This window comes from Convolutriloba macropyga, chromosome 1 (assembly GCF_964194025.1).
Source record: "Convolutriloba macropyga chromosome 1, txConMacr16.3, whole genome shotgun sequence".
Taxonomy (NCBI): Eukaryota; Metazoa; Xenacoelomorpha; order Acoela; family Convolutidae; genus Convolutriloba; species Convolutriloba macropyga.
Genome location: NC_134468.1, coordinates 40,283,489 through 40,305,699, shown reverse-complemented (window position 1 = coordinate 40,305,699; position 22,211 = coordinate 40,283,489). Strand labels below are relative to the sequence as shown.

The 22,211-nt window shown below is 35.8% G+C and overlaps 1 protein-coding gene across 10 annotated transcripts in view; it reads right to left on the bottom strand.

Annotated features, from left to right (window-relative positions):
• LOC142338988 (uncharacterized) overlaps window positions 1-22,211 on the bottom strand; it is a 239,736-nt gene that overhangs the window by 11,245 nt on the left and 206,280 nt on the right. For all 10 annotated transcript variants that reach the window (XM_075388638.1, XM_075388647.1, XM_075388631.1 and 7 more), the window contains exons 3-6: window positions 17,695-17,931; window positions 4,077-4,257; window positions 1,885-2,153; window positions 1,197-1,442 (exon numbers count right to left, since the gene is read on the bottom strand). In XM_075388638.1, coding sequence (XP_075244753.1) covers window positions 1,197-1,442; window positions 1,885-2,153; window positions 4,077-4,257; window positions 17,695-17,931 — 933 coding nt within the window. The remainder of the gene's footprint in view (window positions 1-1,196; window positions 1,443-1,884; window positions 2,154-4,076; window positions 4,258-17,694; window positions 17,932-22,211) is intronic.

The following is a 22,211-nucleotide window of genomic DNA, read 5'->3' as shown; positions in this document are numbered from 1 at the left end:
TGTTATGGCAAATTGTAGATGTTTATCAACCGTCTCATTTATGACAAACCCCAATGTTTGTTTCTTTCAAACTTTTTGGACCTAATTTTGATAAATACCCACAATTTAGCGTTAAATTAGAAAATAGAATTGCAAAATTGTTGACCAGCTCTGGTTCTATGGTTGCTAGCTCTATGGTTGCTCTAGAGCCAGAGCAGAACAATTAAATCGATTTTTAATTTTTGTCTTGCAATCAAATCTGTCAAAACTGCCGATATCTGTGAAATAAACTTTAAGCTAGACCCCCAAAATCCAGCTCTGAACTATGCACTTTGCAGCTGTCGGATAACAAAATACTTTAAAGATGAAAAACACTTTCTTTTAAACTTTTTACATCAAGTTTGATTAAAGATTGGTATACTTTTACACTGTTTTGTATTAGAAATACACACGAATATAAAATTACAGATCAGTGTACATCTGCATCAAAAATCTACATGCATTCTGTAAAGCGAAAGAACTTCAATGACGACTTAGTCAGCAGATAAATTTCGTTGTAGTAATAAAAACTGGTTTGAAACTACTTTTATTTCAACTAGTAGCCATTCATGCAGATGCACGAGAATGCAATTTTTGAAGTTAACCTAGAATGCAAGTTATGCTTGAAGTTAGCCGACTACGATCGGTCGAATTGTTCTCAAACGACAGGAGGGTCTTTCTTTAACCATTGTGTTTTACTTTAACCACTGGATATAGATTCACTAAAGCGCTTGATAAGATGGTATTGGAGCTTAATATCGACAACTACAACGATTTTAAATGGACCTGGACAGCGTTCCACTGGGGCTCGCAAAAACTTGACGCCTATACATATGAGGTGTTTTGTTTTTTTTTGATGTACTACAATACATTGTAAACATACTATGCGCTGCCTTGAACGGTGAACAATGCATTATTGCTGAAAGATTACATAAATATTACATAGCCTGCGGCTTGCTTAGCGTTCGCCCTAATATAATTGCTACAAATCTAGTTAGAGAGCAATTTAAAATTTAATCATTTTTTCCCAAAGTTATTCAGTTTTCAAAATTTTTGGATTTTAGAGTGCTCTGCACTTGATGGACCGCAGTTGGTGGCAGAACTAGTTAAATGAATGAACTCTAATCATCCTTTTGGTTAAGATACGAATTACTGGCAGAGTTTGCGGTGTGACTAACTAGTATGTGGGAAGGCGGGTGGAAGTATTTGCACTTTTCTGGTGTCGAGGGACTGTTGTTACTTGAGTTGTTATTGTTGTTTGCGCCCTGTTCCACTGGGCACATTTGTCCCCCTGACTTGACATAGTCCATGCAAATGGTCACACGATTGGAGGAGGGGTCAATTGAGACGTGTGGTTCCGGGTGGGCGAAGCGACAATCCTCGTCCGATCGCGTACAGGCCCCTCGGCTGAACTCGCGACAAACCTGCACAATAAACCGACCTGTAGTTAGCAAGGATTTCCCTTACTTATTTTTCAGCCAATCGGAGATCGATACTTCAAAGGCGGATGTGTCATGATTGCTCAGAAATAAATAAACTTTTCTATTTTGTTTTAAATTTTGAGAACTTTCCATTTAGCCCTAATCCAACGCAGGAACGGTTTTCTGCTTAGACCTTGCAAGGATTCTGTGACTAACGGTTATCTGTAAAGGCTTGCACAAGAGCCCAAACAAGATAATGCATAATTATAAAAAAAAATTGAAAGGCAACCTTCATAGTTTCATCAGGGAAACAACAAATATAAAAATACATCGGTAGCATTAACTTGATAAACGTTTTCTGTAGTTCACGTGGGTTGCTTCGGGAATCAAAGTGTCTAGAAACTGAAGATTTAGATAATCTGCTCGAAGAATCTCTGTGTCTAACCTCAATGGTGTGAAAGGCTTTGCTATTTGGTGGTGGGGATGCCGAGCAGACATTGTTGTTGTTGTTGGAAGAAGGCGACAGGTTAACTCCATTGACATTGTTCACACCCCCTGCCCCCACCTGCATACTAGCAAGTAGACTAGGGTCCACCAACTGAGTGGCCACTGCTGCCCCTCCCCCTACAGTGTGGGGAGCCCCGATTGCAACCCCACTGGTAGACGATGGAGACGTGGACACGAGTGGAGTGTTGTTTGAAGTCACAGCAGCACCTGTCACAATAACAGAATGAAATTGAGTCAGCTGGAGAATTTAAATTGTCAAAATTAATATTTGCCTTAATATAAATTGCGTTTATATAAATGACCTACAAGAAATAATTGTCAATTAGTGCTATTTATACGAGGATGTCACAAAAATCGTCAGCACTGTAGACGATAAAATACAGCTGGAAAAAGATATTGAAAATGCTATTGTTTGGAGCAAGGAGAATCGGTTAAACTTCAATTTCGATAAGTTTGAAAACGTGCAATTTTCATTGCGTAAAAATCAAAACAAGCAAATTTTGCGTCTTCCCAGCAATGGAACCATCTCACAAGAAACACACTTCAAAGACTTGGGCATATATTTTTCAGAAAATTTATCATGGGATCATCACTTAAGTTTTGTTCTACTAAAAGCAAATCAGAAGCTTGCTTATCTAAAGAGAACAATTCCAAGTGAAACAAAATTGTCAGTCAAATGCAACCTAGTCAAAACTTACAAAATATCGATCTTGTTTTATGGATCAAATGTTTGGTATGCCAGAAAAACTATCGTCAGGCAAATGGAAAGGCTTCAGAGAAAAAGTTTAAAATGGATACAATCAAACAGTCATTTTACTGATAAAGAATACAATGATTGTCTTCGATCAGTAAATTTACTTCCGATCACATATCAATTTGTCTTTTTGGATCTCATAGTTTTAAGCAGAATTTTGACAAGAGAACTTCCGCTTGAGGCAGAGCAATTTTGGCAAATAAGGAATGGACATCCGAAAACACGATCAAACGAGAAAATATTTTTATACTCAAACGAATGTAATCGCCAGCGTTGCCGATCTATTTTTTTACCGAGTTAGAAACTTCAACAATTCGATGTCACTGGCGCGTGATTTTCCCAACTATAACCCATGTTCAAGTCCTCCCAAATTCAAAAGAGAAATCAAAGAATATCTATTTGATTTAGCTAAAAAGAATTTTAATTACAAATCGTACCCATATGGATGGACAGTGTTTGAGGGAAATAAAATTCAAGCCCCGTTAGGGACTTACTAATCTTGGTGAAACCAGGTTTAGTGAAATTCATTATTATTATTATTATTATTGCAAAACACGATTTTGTTGCGCTCATAATTGCGTGTTTTTAATTCCAGCAAAATTAAAAAATCAGTTTAGTCAGTTCAGTCGAGGAGCTTGAATTATTGCGTGGCTGAGATACTGAATTCTATAAAAATGAGATCTTTTTAATGTAGATAGAATCATTTTATATTTCATTCCAAAATATTGCGCAAAAATTGTATTCTAAATTTTTAGTTCATTCTCTTGATTGCATCATTGCTGTGACATTTGCTAACGTTGCCTGCAATCAATTCACATTCTACAACGGCACAGTAAACTTAATTCATATCTATGGATGTTGTTTTTTCAGTCCTTGCAGCGAAGTGTAAAAGATTGCATGTATATTTATCACATTAGCTGGAATAATCAAATAACAAATGATTAATAAAAAGGCCATTTTTCAAAGATTACTAATATTCTTTTCTTTCTGAGCGGAAAAGTTCCGAGAATCAAGTATCGAAGAGCCGAAAGTGGTGGGTAATCAGTAGTTTAGAGAAAATGTTGGAACAAGTACTGTTAATGGGAATTAAGTTGGGAGGGGAGGGGGGTTGATTGGCCATTTTGATTTAGAAATGTTCATTATAAATAATGAAATTCAATCTGTTTTGTTTCGCTTTATTTTGTTGCCACACTTTTGGGAAGTCAACTACTTCCGTCAGGTTTTGATGATGATTGTTTTGCTTGCACCGTTTTTTTCATGTAAATCAAGACTATTTAGTAATACTTGATATCAGAACAATACAAAAACCAATGATGGTTGATTTTGTAAAATTTTGAAACTACAAGAATGAGCTTGAGAACATAAATTGTACTGACCTGCGGCAGCAGCAGCGGCTGCAGCTACAGCCACAGAAGGGGGCACTAAGGCGGCACCAGCAGCCGCGGCTGGAGTCTGCGAGTGGTAGGTCTGCTGCTGTTGATGTTGGTGCTGCTGTAAGAGCTGCTGGTACTGGGCAAGAGCGGCCGCCGTAGGGTTTGACTGGATCAAATGCGGCTGCTGAAACACAACATAAACTCATCAAAACGGATTCAGGTCATCATAAAACACTGGTACATCGAAAAGATGAGAAATAAAACAGTTTTTGCGTTTTAATAACATGGGAAGAACATTCTTAGTAACCATATAATCGTTTATGGCTCCAGATAAGACGAAAAAAATTCCAATTACAATATATGATTGCCAAGATTCTTTTATGGCATTGATTATTATGAAAAAATATGCCGGCATCTGTCATCTTTAACCAGATGTTAAGAACGGAGTTCAGCATGCATGACAATATTTAGCAAAATTGTTATGCCATATAATGGCCCTTTCAATTTAGTGGTTTGTTATTGCAACATATTTTCATAGTCTGTCCTTTTATAAGAAATAGAGGAGTGATTAGGGTAAATAAATAGTTTTTGGAGATCGATCATTAAACAGAAATACATATCATACTGTTTTCTTTCATAATAACCAACATTAACCCTCCATTGTGACCTCTATTGCGATCTATACTAAACCGCCTTGAATTGGTGAAACAAAAAACATGGACTAATTAGAATTGCGTTAACGCTTATCCCATTTTAAGATCCACACATAGCTAATTTTTCAAAATGAGGCTAAAATGTTTATATCGCCTGAAAAATGTATCATTATTTTCGCCAACCTAATTAAAGGGATAATTTTGAAACTGTGAGACGTTGAGGAATGAACGATAACGATATCTAATTTTTATTTTTATCAAACTAATCTGGGTAACAATTAATTTTTATCCCAGAGCATGATACATGGGATATTTGTTGCATGGTAGGGACTAGAGGGAGAAAGAGGAAGATTAATTGAGCTGGAGAAAGGTTGATTAAACGTCCTAATTGGAGGAAGACGGCGGTGAAGGAATAGCCCTCAGTGTTATTGATTGGTCGGGTGATAAATTATTACAAACAAATAGGCCCACTGGGGGCACACGCATAACGGGCAACTACCAAAACCCGCACAGCCCTAACCAATTACCCAACACACACGCTTTCACTTTAGCACCCCCGACTGAGACGGGTACCAGTTCAAAGCCCGCTTCAACCCCCACAACCGCCCCGACCCACCTACCCCATTGCGAAAGCGCAGTACTGCGACACCCGTGCGTACATGAATGCGTAAATAGACGCAATCTACGCGCAGACGGAGCTAAAAATTCGCCCGCCGGATAGCCTGTGCTCCCCAAAAAGTGTAATTGCAACCAGGATAGCCCCGGGTAGCACCCTTGTAGTAGCAGTTTAGTACTGCGCTTAATCCCGAGATTTATGATCTCAAACTAATTAACTAAGTGTTTGCAGCTCTGCTCAAAGTCAGCTGTACGCTCGCAAAATAATGCTAAATCATAATAAAGTAAATTTATTGCTGAAGTCAGCAATAATAAAGCATCCATTTTTGAAATTAAAAGAAGACACCGAAAAGTCACAATCGAAAAAAATTAAAGGTATGAATTCAACCGAGCTTGAATTTTGCACGTAATAGAGCACAATGTTGTTGCTAAGCCTCCAATGTTATCACGCTACGATCGCATTTTACGTCATACAAACATAAATCATTTCTCGCTACAATGTTTGTTTGTATAAATATCAGGAACCATGCTTGACTTTTGTTTCAGAATGAGCACCACAATTTTGTGTATTGTTACTCATAAAAAGCAACAATAAAAAATTGCCAACAAGGACTAATTCATGGGCATTTAGTTATGGTGATCAGGCGGACAGATTTCATACTGCACTTTCCGGACCGCAGATACAATTCAGTTGAACTTCCAGAACTCTGAAGTGGTACAATTAAACTGATCACATCTTGGCAGCACCAACATAAGAATATTGAAAACTGCCAAAGAAAAAGCGATGAAAAACCAATGGTTAAGAAGTCAACGTCTCTCACAGTCAAAGAAAAACAACAAAAGACACACCAAAAGCCTTAAAAACGCCGTTCCTGATATCATGCAAAAAACTTCGCGAACACGTCTCGAAAAACTAATAAACAACCCACTGACTACATGGAATAAAAGCTTTTCACCAGCCGTCGGTACACTTTCTCGGAACGAACTCAATATTGCGCACACCTTTGTCAAGAACACTGTTTATGTCGCAATAAAATCTGATTTCGCTATTTTGTGAAATGTTTTGACAACTCGAAGTTAACTGGTACGGCCAACTGAAATGTTATGAAGTTTGAAGGCATTTGCCCAGAAGGAATTGCAGAAATCTGAACCGAGTTCATAAAATCTGCAGACATGTTGCGCACAAAGTTCTCTTTAAGTTTGAAAAGCAGGCTAGGTGAAGTATTTTCAAGTCAAAACAGAACCTTCAGTTTACACTTCAAAGGCACAAATCAAAACTTGCTACCCGAGTTATTTGATCTACGAAAGCCCATAACTACCTTACACCTAAGTGATATTGTTCCGACTTAACCTCTATTGACTGGGGAAAACTTAATGACAATATGCATTATCGCTACAATCTTTTTGGGCGCCTCATTTCTGTTGCTTCCAGTGCTATTATTCTATTATTTACATCACTAAAAACTGCTTGATACTAGTAAATTGTAGTGTAAAAAGTCAACTGCTGAGTCTAGGAACTGCTCTGAGCTCTTCGTTTAATAATCTGATTCATAATTCAATGCAAGTTTGTTTGAGTGCAACTAATTTCCAATTTATTTCATTGGAGATTAAAGACACAGAAATATAAACTATCGTTATGATTCGTGTTTCTCTTTAGTGACAATATTAGCCACTGTCAATATTTTAAACAGTAATAGCTATTTCAAATACAATAGCTGAACTATTTTTGAATGGACATAGCTGGGGAGAAAATTTGACGAGCACACCGCATTGACAAGAAAATAACTAAATCTAAATGTCCATAAATTTTTACAAAATGAAAAATCATTGGCTGGGAAACTACGTCCAGGCTCCATAGTTGCTAAGCAATTAGCAGTGGGTATACATAAAAAAATTGGATCCCTTTCATTTTAGCCCATTCCCTTTATGAACATGCATGTTTACTTCTTCTACGCTATACCACCCCTTCTGCACTCAAAGTTGGGAACAACTAGTCCTGCCTGCTAGCAGAACGCTAGCGCCGAAAATATTTGTGCGCATATATTTGTGCGAATTATTTTCGCTGTTTTTTTTAACCAAAAGTCTAGTCTAGCACCATTAGTGAAAAGTGCTAGTTGCCAAGTCACTGAAATTAATTCTAATTGTCCATGATTTTTAAAAATGAAAAAAAATAGGCTGGGAAACTACGTCCAGGCTCCATAGTTGCAGAGCAATTAGCAGTGGGCATACAACACAAAAATTGGATCAGTTTCGTTCTGGCCCATTCCCTTTATGACCCTGCATGTTGGAAGTATAACGTTCAAGCAGTTGTAGCTCCTCTACGATATACCACCCTTTCTGCACACAAAGTTGGGCACAACTGGTCCTGCCTACAACCCTAGCGGCGAAAACAATTGAGCGGATAGAGAATCTCCATTATAAAGCCATTTTAGGGAAAAAATATGCGTAAATAATTTGCTCTCACCGGGGTGCAGTTTTCGACTAACCGCTGTTTCCGACGAGAAATCTCAAAGAACAAACGAAAACTGAAACTAAAATGAAAGAGCGTGATTACCTTTCTTAATTGTTAGAGGAAAAACTCTAACAAATGTAAAAAATACTTCTAAAATCGAAATCTATTTCTTATATATATGTACATCAGGTTGAGTGTGAAGCCCAAGCTTTCACGGATGTTTTCTGTGATAGAAATTTTCACGTGGGACTCAGGGAAGGCAGAATTCTCGCGCAAAATCCCTAAATCAAAATCACCTTTTGAGAAACATCTGGTTCACTGTTTGATAATTTTAATCCTGTACACACTTTGCATTTATAAAATTTTAAGGGCTGAAAATTTCGTCTGTGGTTTGTATTGGTCCAATCATTCTTCTGTCGTCTTTTTCAGACAGGATATTTTTGTCTTAAATAAAAACTCGTATAATATTTGCAATATAAAAAAGAAAAAATATTTCCCCTTTTTCATGAACAAAACTACTACAGTAAGAGAAAAGGCACGGACAGATAACGAGACCAAAAAAATACTTTACAAACTGCTCCAGAATTTTTCTGGTATCAACCAACACAAAAGATTATTGAAAGATATTAAAAGGAATTATCATTCTTATAATTGAAAATAAACTTTGTAAGCTCATCGTTCCCTAACAAATAGGATTTAATTCCACGACCGAACTCTGATATTTCATTGTTCGATTCTTTATCAAGCCGTGAAAGAATAATTCCGATGACTTTTAGCTTGTTGCACAATTTAGCACCACGCAGTCTGATTGGGCGTCTTTGTATTTGTGATTTGAGACATGGTTCATCAAACAATTGCAGATTTTTTCTTCTCGTATTCATCTAACAATATTCAGTTGAAAAAAGTTTATTACAAAACGATTGTGTATACTGTTTATTGGTTGCCTCGATATCAAATTTGAGCGGTTCATAAATATGCAATTCGTAAACCGATAAAAGATGCCTTTGGAAAATGTCATCGCAACTATCGGTCTTTGCTCTGAAGTAAAAAAGTTTTCAAAATCTTTTTCTGAAGGAAATATATTATAACATCCTTGTTCCAATCTAAGATATGAGGAATAAAATGATCTCAAGAAATGTTCGTCACTATCATTGGAAAGTTCTTACAAAAAGTTTACTTTTTTCATTTTTAGTTTGATATTTCGGATTAGTAAGTTCATGCATCTGCTAACTTTACATAATCCCGATCAACTTTCAACTGTGTCGCGTTAACTTAACCACTAAATGCGTAAAAAGCAATTGTTTTGTTTGGGACTTCGGATTAATTAAGTGCAGGACGACTGTTTCTCTAATTTGGCTTTTTTGAGGAAATAAATTAACCAGCAACTTGAACATTTTAACTTCAAAAATTCGCAGTTATCCGTTCACAATTTTCTCAAAGCGCCAGATTCAACATCTTTACTGTGACAAATATCATTGTAAGACAATGCAATCATGTACAATTAAAAGCAGAACCCAAACAAAATTGTATGTCATCGAGTTCCCCTTTTAGCGAGAAGCTGTTTTTGTTCCAAGCTCCAAATTTATTCGGGGTAAGAATATTTATGCTACCCCGACTTTTTTTCAAATTTGATTGATCGATATCTATGCAGAGATGCGATAGGAGTATCAGTGACAAGCTCTTGAAAAATTAAATAAATCCTTGAATAGGCTTCTTAAAGTTTTTGATTTCTGGAAAAAATAGGTTTGAAGCTTAAGATTTTCAAAATTGTTCACACTTGGATTTCTGAACTTTCCGTGCTTTGTTAACATTAGATGTCATGAAATCCACAATTTTTCTTAATATTCAGGAGAATCTTCCCACAAACTAAGTTCAAAAAATCTATCATGATAGGCCTCGTTCTAGATCTACGGAGAGAGCATTAAGGGTTTCCCCCGTTTCCTTTCCTCTCGTACGTTTTTCAATCATCTCTTCCATGAAAAAATGGTCATTTAGTAGGTTGGAACACGAAGCACAGCCGATACCAATCCCACTTGTTCTTTATAGTTTGACAGGAATAATTTGTGTTCGTGAATTAAAAATCGTGACAGAATTCAAAATCACAATTGAAATAACACTATGTATTTTCAGATATGTTATGGATTTAAAAATCTAACTAATTTCATACTGCGCAGTTATAAGTTGGTCAATTTCTTTTATTAAATCAAAATATTATAATCCAACATAGTTGTAGGACTGGTATTACGAGGGGATAACGTCTTCCAAATTGAATTACAAAATTTGCTAATATTTCCAGGAACTTTGAATTTCTCGGAATATCTTGCATTATTAAAAATGGTCTTGTAATAAATTCTTTCAGATTTAGGAAGGTCAGACAGATCAAAAATCACATGAAGCATAAATAATAAAGTACTCAAAATCAATCTCGTAGTTATTTATGAGACCAAAGTAGTCCAGAAAGTTTCGGGAAAAATCAGGTCGAAATTTGTCTTAATTGCACCCACATTTAATCACGTTGCCAATGTTTTCACGTCGTCTGGCAACAGTAGCCATACAGTAATGCATGTATAATGATCAGCATTGTTTATATTTACTTAGTAAAAAAATAACCGAAAAACAAGTTCGAACATTTTAATTCATTTAAATTTTAATTTTTAAGTTCAAAACCATTTTTTGAAAACCGCTTCGAAACGCGGATTCAAATCAAGCACATAGCAAAAATTTGGTTGACAATGTTAGATAATACAGCCGCTTTTTGACAACTAAAATATTGTCATAAACATGACCCAAAACTACTCAATACTGCTGCCAATGGTTGATTGAAAAACTTGAAAAGTATCTAACTGAGAAAACTGCTGATTCAATTGCATCACACGGTAGAACCAAATTTTTGACTTTTTGCCTAAAGATCTTGGGAACAAAAAGCATTGTTATTCAATGTCGAAACAGCGAAACTAAAACTGAGTCATTTTACGAGGAGAGACGCAGCACATACCCTGGATCGATAATGAAATCGACAAAATGATAGAAACTCGTGTTCTTTTATAGCTCTGCTTTCGTCAAACATTCCCTAAATAAATTAATCCTATCAAAGACTCATTAAAAAACATGTAAAAACTCTTTTTACAAGCTGAAAAAAAAATTTCTCAATTAGCCTAGACGAGGAGAACAGAAAATGGCAGATAAAACAAAAAACAGGAAAAGAAACAGAGCGTGTATATAAAGGAAAAAGAAAAAAGAGAGGGATAGTAATTTGCAATTTGGGTGGGGAGAGAGAGGAGACGGGCGGGCGGGCAGTGTTAAGATGGCTTTTCAAGATTGGATTGAGATTAGATACGATGACTACATTCTCCTTTCTCTCTCTTTCTAATTTCTCTCCAACATCAAGGTCAAATTAGAAGTGTGTGCTCGGGTGATTGCCTCCAATCAACACACCTGAGACCAGAACCAGAAGAGGGAAAGAGAGATAGCAACAACTAGCCAGTAAGCCAGTTCTGTACCCATGCAGGTATGGGTAGTGTTGCGTTTTATAGAATGTTGCCAAATTAGAATTCCAGACTTAAAGCATTCCTTAATTTGCTCCAGCCAGACAGTCTAACTCAACGAAAGTGAACTCTTGTGATCTAGGCTGACTGTCGGAACAGACATCAACATGAACTTGCAAATATTTTTTAGAATATTTTAAACTTCATTTCAGAAGTTTGCAGGTTGTAAAAGCGAAAAAATGGAATAAAATTGTTACTAGTTGGAAATAGCGAAATAATGCTTTGAACGAAATCGACCGCAAACAGAAAAAAAACCTCGACAACAGCCATAAGTCGAAATAAGTTTTAAAAAATTGCGTGAAATGATGAACATTTTCTCAAAAATAGCAAAGAAATGAAAATCCCAATGGGTCTACAGCTGTTTGTAAGGTTGACAAGGAGCGACATTTAATGACTATGGAAAATTTACATTTCTTCATAGTTATCGTCTTATTTTCCTTTGTTAACAGTAACAAAATATAAATCATCCTCATAGCCATTACTATTTGAAGTCGCGAAGCATCAACTTAAGCTTCGCATATGCAACGCCAAAAACAACAACCATTTTTTGGCATGATTTTACATTCATTCAATCAAGTAATTAATTTGTGAACGTTATCTCACAGCATACTTCGTGCGCACAAACATTGTGAACATTAAAAACAAATAATTCAAGAAAATGCCATACCCAACGAATGGCCAAAAATGGTCTTTTGTTGTTGTCTAGACGCACTAAACTTTAGAGTGACTAATGAACTGAATTATAAACTCCTTGAAAAGTCAATTACACAGTAAAAGGCCAATTTATCACAAACTTTGATCTGATGGTTCTATAATTTAGTAGCAATCATGCTACGATAAAATACTGATCGCATGATATTTAAAAAGCAGCTAAGCTTCAATTACCAAAAGTAATGGCTAGCAAAAGTTTTGTTTGTACAATAATGTTCATGAAAACTTGTTTCAGAAAAACAATGAATAATATGTAATTCAATTACTTTCAGATAGAGAAACTTAAACGTCCGAAAATTACTTGTACTCAGTAGACACCCTCCCAATAGACGCCCATAAGGCTCCAGAAAAGACTAATAATATCTTTAAAAATCCTTTCGTATTTGCAAATCGATCGGATCCGATGATTCGGAAGTCTCGCAATGAAAAGGAACTCAAAACAATTTCAGATTATAACCGACTAATGCAGGATGAACTGCTCTTGCGAGACAAGCGCGGGCTTCATTCTATTATAGCATGCTTCAGCTGGGTAGTGGGACATGATTGTAGCCTGCTTTAACACTAGACAAAAAGATGGCTCAAGAGAGAAAATCGTGTCATTGGAGCTCATTACAAACAACAATCATGATTTAGATTGAGAAAATAAAACAATTTTAGCTAACCTTTTCAATTACTTTTTAGCAGTAGACAGCCGCCAACTTAATTTATTTGCATAAAACTGCGACTGAGAGAGCAATTTAGATCACAAAACGGAAGACAAAATCCCAAAAGTCCATAGGAAAGTCAAATTGATCAGACACAAATTTCAATTTAAACAAACCCAACTACGACAGTGGCTTCAAACTTCGTCGCAGAGTAACTAACAAGTGTTTCACAAAATGTCAAAAAGATCCTGAATTTTTTAAAGCAAAGTTCTGCTGCGGAAGAAAAAATAAAACAGTTTCAAACTTTAAAACAATTCTAAATCTAGTCTATCAGTCTATCTAATGCTCTTAACGTTACTGAGAACAAAAAAATATAAAACATAAACCCACTAACGTCGGACGAATTGTTTTCGAACGACTGGCGAGGCAGTCAATTTAGAAGAGGGCAGTGGCTAGAGAAACATTTCTGATAGAAAACTTCAGACTAGCGAGGTGTTTGCACCCGCGACCTCCCAGATGAGCGTTCTGGAGTGTAACAAACAAATAAGCTACATGGGCTGCAAACCTTCTCTCACAGTGGGTTTAATTTGGGCAACAGGCTTAAATTCTGAACGCTCGCAGTTGAAATCAGTAAGAAAAAAAATCAAACATAACTGACTAACGTCGGGCGAATTGCTCTCAAACGACAGGCGAGCGGTTGGCTTCGTAAGTAGCTAGTCACGGTTTAGTGAGGCTAGCTTTAGCTTAAATGAAGGGGCGTAAAGGAGCGCAGCGGGGGGTGCATCGGGGAGATGATGGGGTGGCGACAGTGGGGGGGGGGTCAATCTCTAATAACCGCCCTTCGCACCATAATTATAAGTCTCAAAAACAGATTCTGTGAATCGCATACTTGAAGACTAGTGAGCTGAAGGGCCCTAACAGCACTTAATGCCAGCTGGGCGCTACCTGTTTATCCCATTTTTGAGGACCAAAAGGCAAATGCGTCAGACGAAAAATTGGTCAAGCGAAAAATCGCATACGAAAATTTGGTATTGAAAAAACACATGCTTACCATAATACAGATATACCATAATCAGGTTGAAAAACCTATCCTAAAAAGCGATGCCGAGCAATCTTTTTTTCAAACAAGTAAATTGAAAATATAACCCAGGGGTTAAATATTACAAGTTTAAAATTATATAAACAAAATTAGTACAATGTTAAAAATCTAAATTAGAGGTAAAATTCCGTTTTCTAAAGGTAAAAATAACTTTTGAAGCCACCAACGTTCCTTTCCAACGGTACAAGTTTGAATTGTTGGAGCAGATGCTGTTTTAACATGCGTTTAAACTTTGATCGTGATCTGATAGTCCGGACTTCACGCGGAAGTTTATTCCATTTCTGGATGCTTCTTTTTTGTAATGATCAACTGCTCGACCTTAGGAGAAATAGCTGTTCAGTTCTGTTGTTTTTTCTTACTAAGACATTACCACTCAGAGAAAAACTCTCAGTGCCATCTGATTTCAATAATGAAATATCATTCCTAATTTTTGAAACGCTCATCTGGCTTATTAAAAGTTCTGCAGGCAAAGTGTTAGATTTTACTAAGAGATCTGTCGATCTCTCAAACTTTTTTCTCATATAGCAAACTTTAATTCCCCAATTGATTTGTCAATTAATTCGCTGCATTGCAGAGAATTTCAAGTTTTGAAAAAATAGAGCACTGAACGTTAAATGAGAAAGGACTAGGGATTTGAATAGCATCAATCGTGCTTCCAGAGGTAACTGATAACGTAAAAGGTATATGGATTTAATATACCTTTTACGTTATCAGGTATATGGATTTAATCGCTGTGGCCATATTTGGCAGGACTTTGTTGATTTGTACTTGAAAATTTAATTTCGAATCAATTATTATACCCAAGTATCTGCAGTGACTTTGTGGTTTAATTTCTTGTCCCCGAAAAACTATTGGATCAAAATTTTCATGTCCCTTCGAGACGCAAATAAATTCAGTTTTACCGGTATTCATGGTTAATTTGTTTTGCTTTACATAATTATCTGTTTTCTCCAGTATTTCAGAAACACATTTTTCCAGTTCGCTGACATTGTTTCTGCTAAAATGGAAACTTGTGTCGTCGGCAAATTGAATTATGTCGAAGTTTCCTTGTACCTTTTCTCGAAAATCATTAATATAGAGAAGAAAAACTAGTGGCCCTAAAACCGTTCCCTGTGGAACACCATGATTTGTTTCCAACCATTCTGAGTAAACATCATTTATCTTAACACACTGCTGTCTGTTTTTAAGAAATGAAGCAAATAGTTCAACTGCACTCTCTGAAAAACCGTAAGCTTCAATTTTTTTTGAGAAAAATTTCGTGCGATATTGAATTAAATGCTTTAGCTAGATCAATAAACACAGCAACTGAAATTTTTAAGTTATTATAGTTTTCTTGTAATGCTTCGATTAAGTGTAAAACAGCATCTGTAGAAGACTTATGTTTTTGAAATCCAAACTGTGTACCGTTCAAAATTTTTTCTTTTTGTATAAATTCGTTAACCTGATTGAGAAGTATACGCTCAAAGAGTTTTGCAAACATTGGAGTAATTAAGATAGGCTTATTCTCGCAAATTTTTACGTCCCCTTTTTTGTAGACCGGACTAATGAAAGCAATTTTTAAACTTTCCCGGAAAATATTTTGACTAATGCAAGTGTTAAAAACAAATTGCAAATGGGTTCCGATTGGAAGCTTTGCTGCCTTGATTGCCCAAGCATTAAAAACTCCTGGACCCGGAGACTTATTGTTGTCGAGTGAATCGATGGCATCATATAGTTCCTTTAGTGTAACTGTTCTGAAGCAAAACTTTTCCCTAACTTCTATGCGAGAAATATTTGGAGCGCTCACTTTTTGTCCATTGTATAAGCCTAGTTTTTGAAAACTTCTATTGAGACAATTTGCAAAATCAAGTTCATTTTCTACTTCTGTTTCACCGTCGACTGTCTATAACGAGACATTCCCTTTCTTTGCCAATTCTTTTTTTGATGAAACTCCATTGTTCTTTACTTGTTGGTAGTTCTTTGAAAAATTGTTTGCAAAACTCGTTTTGGGCTGTTTTTAAACGCCTATTAACTAAATTTCTCTGATATTTGAAAATGGTATGCGCTTGCTCCGATGGGTTCTTTTTCCAGATATTAAAAAGTCTATGTTTTTTGGCGATTTCTTCTCTCAACTCTTTTGTCAGCCAAGGTTTTTCAGCAATTTTTCTTTCTGATTGAAAGCTTTTTATAAGTGGGGCGTGGAACTCTAGAGTAGTACTGAAAACGTTTATGAAAGCATTGTACATACTATTTCCATCTTCACATTGATATAAGTTACTCCAGTCCTGATTTGAAAGATCAAGACTAAATTTATTTGCATCGAACTTTCTTTTATTTCTACTGACAAAACTTTGCTTCCTGTTTTTAGGTTCAACAAGAAAATTGGTAGTGTATAAAACAATCAAGTGATCCATTTCAACTGATGGCGAAAAAATCTGAACATCTTTAATTTGGTTTTTGCTGGAAAACCCATGATCGATTAGTGTTACGCCTTGGCTGGTGGCTCGTATTGGTTTTGCTGTGTTTGACAAGGTAAGGCCGGAATTACTCGCAAATTCATCCAATAAAGTGGATTCTCTTTTGTTGAAATAATTGAGATTATAATCGCCAAAAAAGCAAAACTTCGCCAGTGATTGAGTACGCCGAGGAAGTCTCTGATGTTAATTCGTCAATGAAATAGTTTCCCAAGTTTTTATTTGGACAATACGGAGCATTAATTAGGATTTTGCTAACCGATAGCCCAGATATTTCTACGCATAAGGACTCAAAAAAGCTTTCATTGAGTACATTTAGATCATTTCGCTGTTTTGAAGATATGTCCCTAGGAACCCAGATGGCAACACCCCCACCCTTGTTTACTCCTGTCTTTGATGACCTCGATTTTGAATAAATTTTGTGTTTCGGACTCAAAAAACTCTCTGGATAAATATCTGTTTCATTCAACCAAGTTTCAGTTAGGGCCACTATTGTGTTTTGAGTCAAATTTGTCAAAAAGTCAGTGAAAAAGTCATATTTGTTTTTTAAACTGCGTTCATTGAAAAGACAAATGTTTAGATTTTTGCAATCTTTTGTAACTATTTCTATCAGCATGTCCGATTCACGAATGTGAGAAAAAGGACCCGGATTTAGATGAATATCACCGCTTAGGAGCAAGCGCATGAAGTGTAAAAAACCTATTTTGCAAATACTCAAAAATCGAAAAAAGCGGAACCTAATTTTCACATTATAATAATCATGATTTTGGTTGTGTGACATAACCGAATATATAAATTTTTCATTTGAAGTGCTAAGTAAAAAAGCAAAAACTATTAGTTTGGAAACGCTCATTTTTGCTGACAAATCTTTGAGGACGCTTAAAAATATTTAGGAGACGAATGATTGTTTGAATGTCAAAATGAACACATATATATCTGAAGATCTATGCTAACAAATAACAAAAAATGTCTCGAAGTGCGTTACGAAAAATTGCGGGGGGGGGGTTAAAAGTCCAAGAACAATCCTTCATGCAATGAATTAAAGTCTCTTCAGCCGTTTTAGTGAATCACATATTAGTAAGGCTAGCAGAGAACTGCTGAACAACTCGATACCTTTGGGTTTTACCAATTTATCTCCTTTTCAAGAGAAAAATTCACATTTGTTGGTCAAATGAAAAATCGGCATTACGAAATATTGGATCGTGGTTTCATTCAAGTCCATTTTAGTTCCATTCAAGTGGTTAATTTCAGTTCAATTTAGATTTCAGTTTGAACAACTATTTTCAGTTGATTTTTTTACCTCTGTTACCTCATTTCCTTTGATTTTCTGCAGAACAGATAACTTCAGCACAATAGCTGTTCTTCATATTGTTCTACCCTCCGGTTGTTCTCAGGTAAAAACAAAAAGTTCATTATGAAAATGACATGGATAGCCCTTGAATTACTAACAGCAGCGGCATTTTGGGCAAATAGAGCTGCGGGGTTAAGGAGTGGGTTGTGTTGGTGTTGTTGTTGCAGCTGCAGAAGGGCCAGATGTGCGGCTGCAGCCGTGGAGTTGTGATGGTTCTGAAGTGCCAGCTGTTCACTCTTCTGTCTCATCAGACTCATCTTCCCACGCATCTCCAAATCTGCCTTCATCTGGGCTGGTGCGTGGAAGTACTTGCACGTTGTCCTCGTGCATCGATCCTGGAGACAAACATTGAAAGATAACTCTTTTTTAAATATCAAAAAATATAACACTAATACAATACTATTTATGTTTAATTCGGCCAATTCAAAATACATTTGAATTTATGTTAGGTTGAAAACTGTTAACCTACAACTTCCTCTGTTATTATTCTGTTTTTATTCTATCAAGAATTATCTTTGAGAAGGATGTTTTCTAGTTTAATCAGAATTTGTTTTATTTGAATACAAAGGATACTTAAAAAATTGGTAAACTGAAAAAGGACAAAATTTTTTTATAAAAAGTCGAATAATTTTTAGGTTTATTTCTTCATATTAATGAAATATGAAGAAATGGACCTAATATGTATTTTTAGGTCCTTAGTTAACATCAAAAAAATTAGTTTTGTTCGAGAATTTAATGCTTCAGAGTTTTGTTTACGCTATTATTCTCTATTCTGATTGCTTCGTTCGCTATCAAAAAATTAATTTTGACAACAGTAAAACAAAATCTGCATTTGACAAATTGATGAGAGAGCCTTTTCTATATTTTAAAAGATCTCCACTACAAATTATATCTAACGAGAAAAAGACCACAGTCTGCTAGAGTGTCTGCTCTAAATTTACCAGGAAACGTTTTTAACTTAGAGGCTCACTTCATTTTTTGTCAGCCATTTTTTGCCATTTTTGTTCATTTGGATACCAAAACAGATCAAACCAATCGGTCTCAAAATATTTTTGGGGTGAATAAATAACAGACTGAGGGATCGGGGTGTTAAGTTACATGATGTTAAGTAAATCCGGGTGAAAAGATCCAAGGCTCGGTAGTTGTGTGCACCTGTTAACAGAGAAATAAGAGCCCCATTTTTGCGCCTGAGTGAGCATGGAACAATTTTTCTCCAAATTTACAAAGGTTTCAAATTAATCGATTGCTATGATTGCTGTTTATCCATGAAGCAAATAAATTAGTTGTATCTCACTCGTTTAATTTTATTTTGATAGACTTGTTTTGGCTAAGAAAAACTTGCCATTTTAAATTTAAAATTATCTATTTAACTGTCAACAAGTAGAAATCAAAGGTTCCGCTGGTTTTATATCACTTGTATCTCTGTAAACCACTGATTAGTCCAGACGCCCGCCCCAGAATACTGTGGTTTGGGATAATTACAATCCCTGAAAAACGCATTCATATAGTGAATCTGGGCTAATTGGCAACAAACTGCTCCAATAGTCTCCTGTGATTTCAGCCGCAAATAATAAACTAAAAATAAAACAATCTAAATTGTGGAGTCAGACATGTATTAATGGAAAACACGTGGCCATATAGGAATGTAATAACGGAACACTTAGGTTTCTAATTAAGTTCCAAATCTGGCTCCAATCAAGTCGCTTCGCCTGTCTCGAAAGTTCTCAAATCAGTTTCGAGAAAAATGTCACAACATGAGAGCTTCGAGACTCTCCCTAGATTGTGACACAAGTGATCTTGCAAAATCTTTACATCTGGTGACTTTGAACTGGAATTTGGAATCAAATGTATGAGAAATGTTCAGATCGGAAATCTACAAGAAGTGGAACAGAGATAAATTTTTGCCACTTTTCAAACTGTTTTTTAAAATTGAAATTGATTTTGAAGGAAAGTTAAAGACAGAGTGCAATCGAGTCCACCCATCTTAGAAATGAAACAAGAAAGCTGTTTCCATAAACCTTTTAAACGATGCTGCGAGAAAATTTACTCAGAGGTGGTGAAGATTTCAATAAGAGCAACAGTAAAAGTGCGTTTTTAGAAGTTTTTTTGAAAATATCCAAAATTTCCTCTTCGCGGATGTACTGGGCCAACATCTATTCCATGTCTTGGGCCCACTGACCAAAAAAGCCCGTCCTCCGAGCGTTGCCTTTTATTTGGGCACGCGAAGTAAACATTTTAATTCAGTAGTTGAGACTTTGGCAACTGAAAACATTATCCAAATACTTCGATGCAAACTTATAAAAATACAATTTAGCAAATATATTGATTGACGGAAAAAAATTGAAAATTTTAAATTATGAAGTGGAACCGGTACAATTGTTTCCATACAATGATTCCAGCGTGTAGTTTACTTTACAACCTGTCAAACCCAAAATTTTAGTAAGTTAGCATCGCAAGTTATGTTTTAAACTTGTATGTTTTTTCGAGTTTCAGCACTCGTTCCATAAGTGAACTATAGTTCAAACTCAAAAGAATTCATGTGAAGTTCAAGCATGAATATGTAATTTCTATTTTTCATTCTTCGTCATTTCTCATAATAACTCATTTAAAGGCATTTGATGCAGATTGGAAAGAAAGACAGGTTAAGCCGAGTTGTTAATTCTTCTGTCGATGCAAACATGCGACACAGGGTCTCATACTTGACAATGACAAGACCGATTCACATGGCTAACATGTGCTATCATGGCAGTACATTCGGGACCATTCTGTACCTTTGCAACTGGCTCAGAGATTCAACTATAATCCCACAGACTTAATTCAAAATCAAAATTTAAGCCCGGACCAAGATTGTCTGAGACTATGCAATTGCTAATCATTCACGGCCACCACCCCCCGTGGGTTCTAGTGCTATTTCTTATTTCTAACAATCCCCGGATCAAGGCTGGCCTAGCTGTTCAAAACGTGAGAATGAAAACCGTATTTGGTTTTATTGCCGATTTAATTGATACCACTCACAGATAGGAAAAGAGAGCCAGGATCCGTAATTGACGACCATCGGGGCGATTTCGGAATTATAAATCTTGAAAGTTTTCCAATAAAGGGGACTGATCAGCACTTAGGTGTAAAAGATGGAATTATCACCGTGGTCAGCAATAAAACTGTGACTATGTGATAGACGAACACCTGTTTAATATACACAAAGTCAAACTTGCGTAACCAGATTTGCAATAATTGACCAATTATGCGTACATGTTACCTTGCGGTTCAAGTTCAAATTTAAAATATAGATTTGCTCTACGGCTACGAACCGAAATACGCGTTTCGTTTAACTTTACCAAACAATACAGTTTACTAAAACTTAATTTTTTGAAAAAAAAAACAAACAAACTGCGATACTACATTTAATACTTCACATCTCATTATCTTAGAACGAAATGAAAAGAAAAAAAACTTTAAGCAAAATTTATGTTTGTTGCTAAGATCATGGATACAAATAACGCTGATAAAACTTTTCAATGTTCGACGCCACACGTCAAGCAGTTATAGAATGGTTTGCTAGAGAGCGTCATTTATGGATGTCTTTCACGTTGTGCATTCACGAAACATTTCTTGATTCAGAAATAGTGTAGGACAGTCAAAGTTCGACAACCAGCGTGTCTTGTTATTGAAATGCGCTGTAACGATCGTTGCAATTAGGATATTTCGAAAAAAAAATATTTATCTCGAGTAATCACAAACAAATCAACTTAATTCAACTGTTCCCGAGAGATAAAATTTTGAAAAAAATGTCAGCGGGAAAACATTTTCCTTATGAATTTTGAAATTTTGAATCATGAACTTTGCGAAATTTTGATATTTTAGCGCAGTAGAGAGTTATGATTCCACTAAATTCAGTTTTAATAAGATGATCTGGGTTATGCTTTTGCCAGTATCATCGCATAAAATGAGCTCGTGCAGATCATCAAAAACAGTGAAATGTCTTGGTCTCAATAAAAACATAGCAGATTGCCGGATAATAGCCATGAAATAGAAAGGTGAGACAGACCCTTAGCTAAACAGAGTACTGGAACCAAAGCCCAAAAAAGTACCATTAAAAAATCTGACTTCAAACTATCCTTATATTCAAATCAAATTTCAAACATCAATGTCGGTCAAGTGATAGATTTTTCCAATAATCTAGTTAGATTGACTGTTAATCGGTTTCAATTGGAGTTTACATTCTAAATTTATATTTAAGCGAGTATATAATTTATTTTCCTTAGTGAGGTAAAAAATTAGACTTATCACAGAATTTAGCAAAAAAACTCATAACACGAGAAGTGGAATGAGTTCATGCAAACGAATTCAGCTGCAAAGTGTAAAACAAGCAATGAAGTCCCTCCTTGACTTCTTAGCTCGTGATCAAAATGTCGCAATAAAAAAGAACGGCAATCTAAAAACAGGAAAAATCCGGAAGTACGATTCAACGAATTTTCATTGATTAAAAAAATCATACCTAAAAACGACAAGGAACGGATTTGGAAAACCATTAAGCAAAAGATGATTGAACACCTCGAAAAAAAAACAAAATTCGACCTGCTGCACGTGAAGAAAAAAACAGTAAAATGAAATTTGA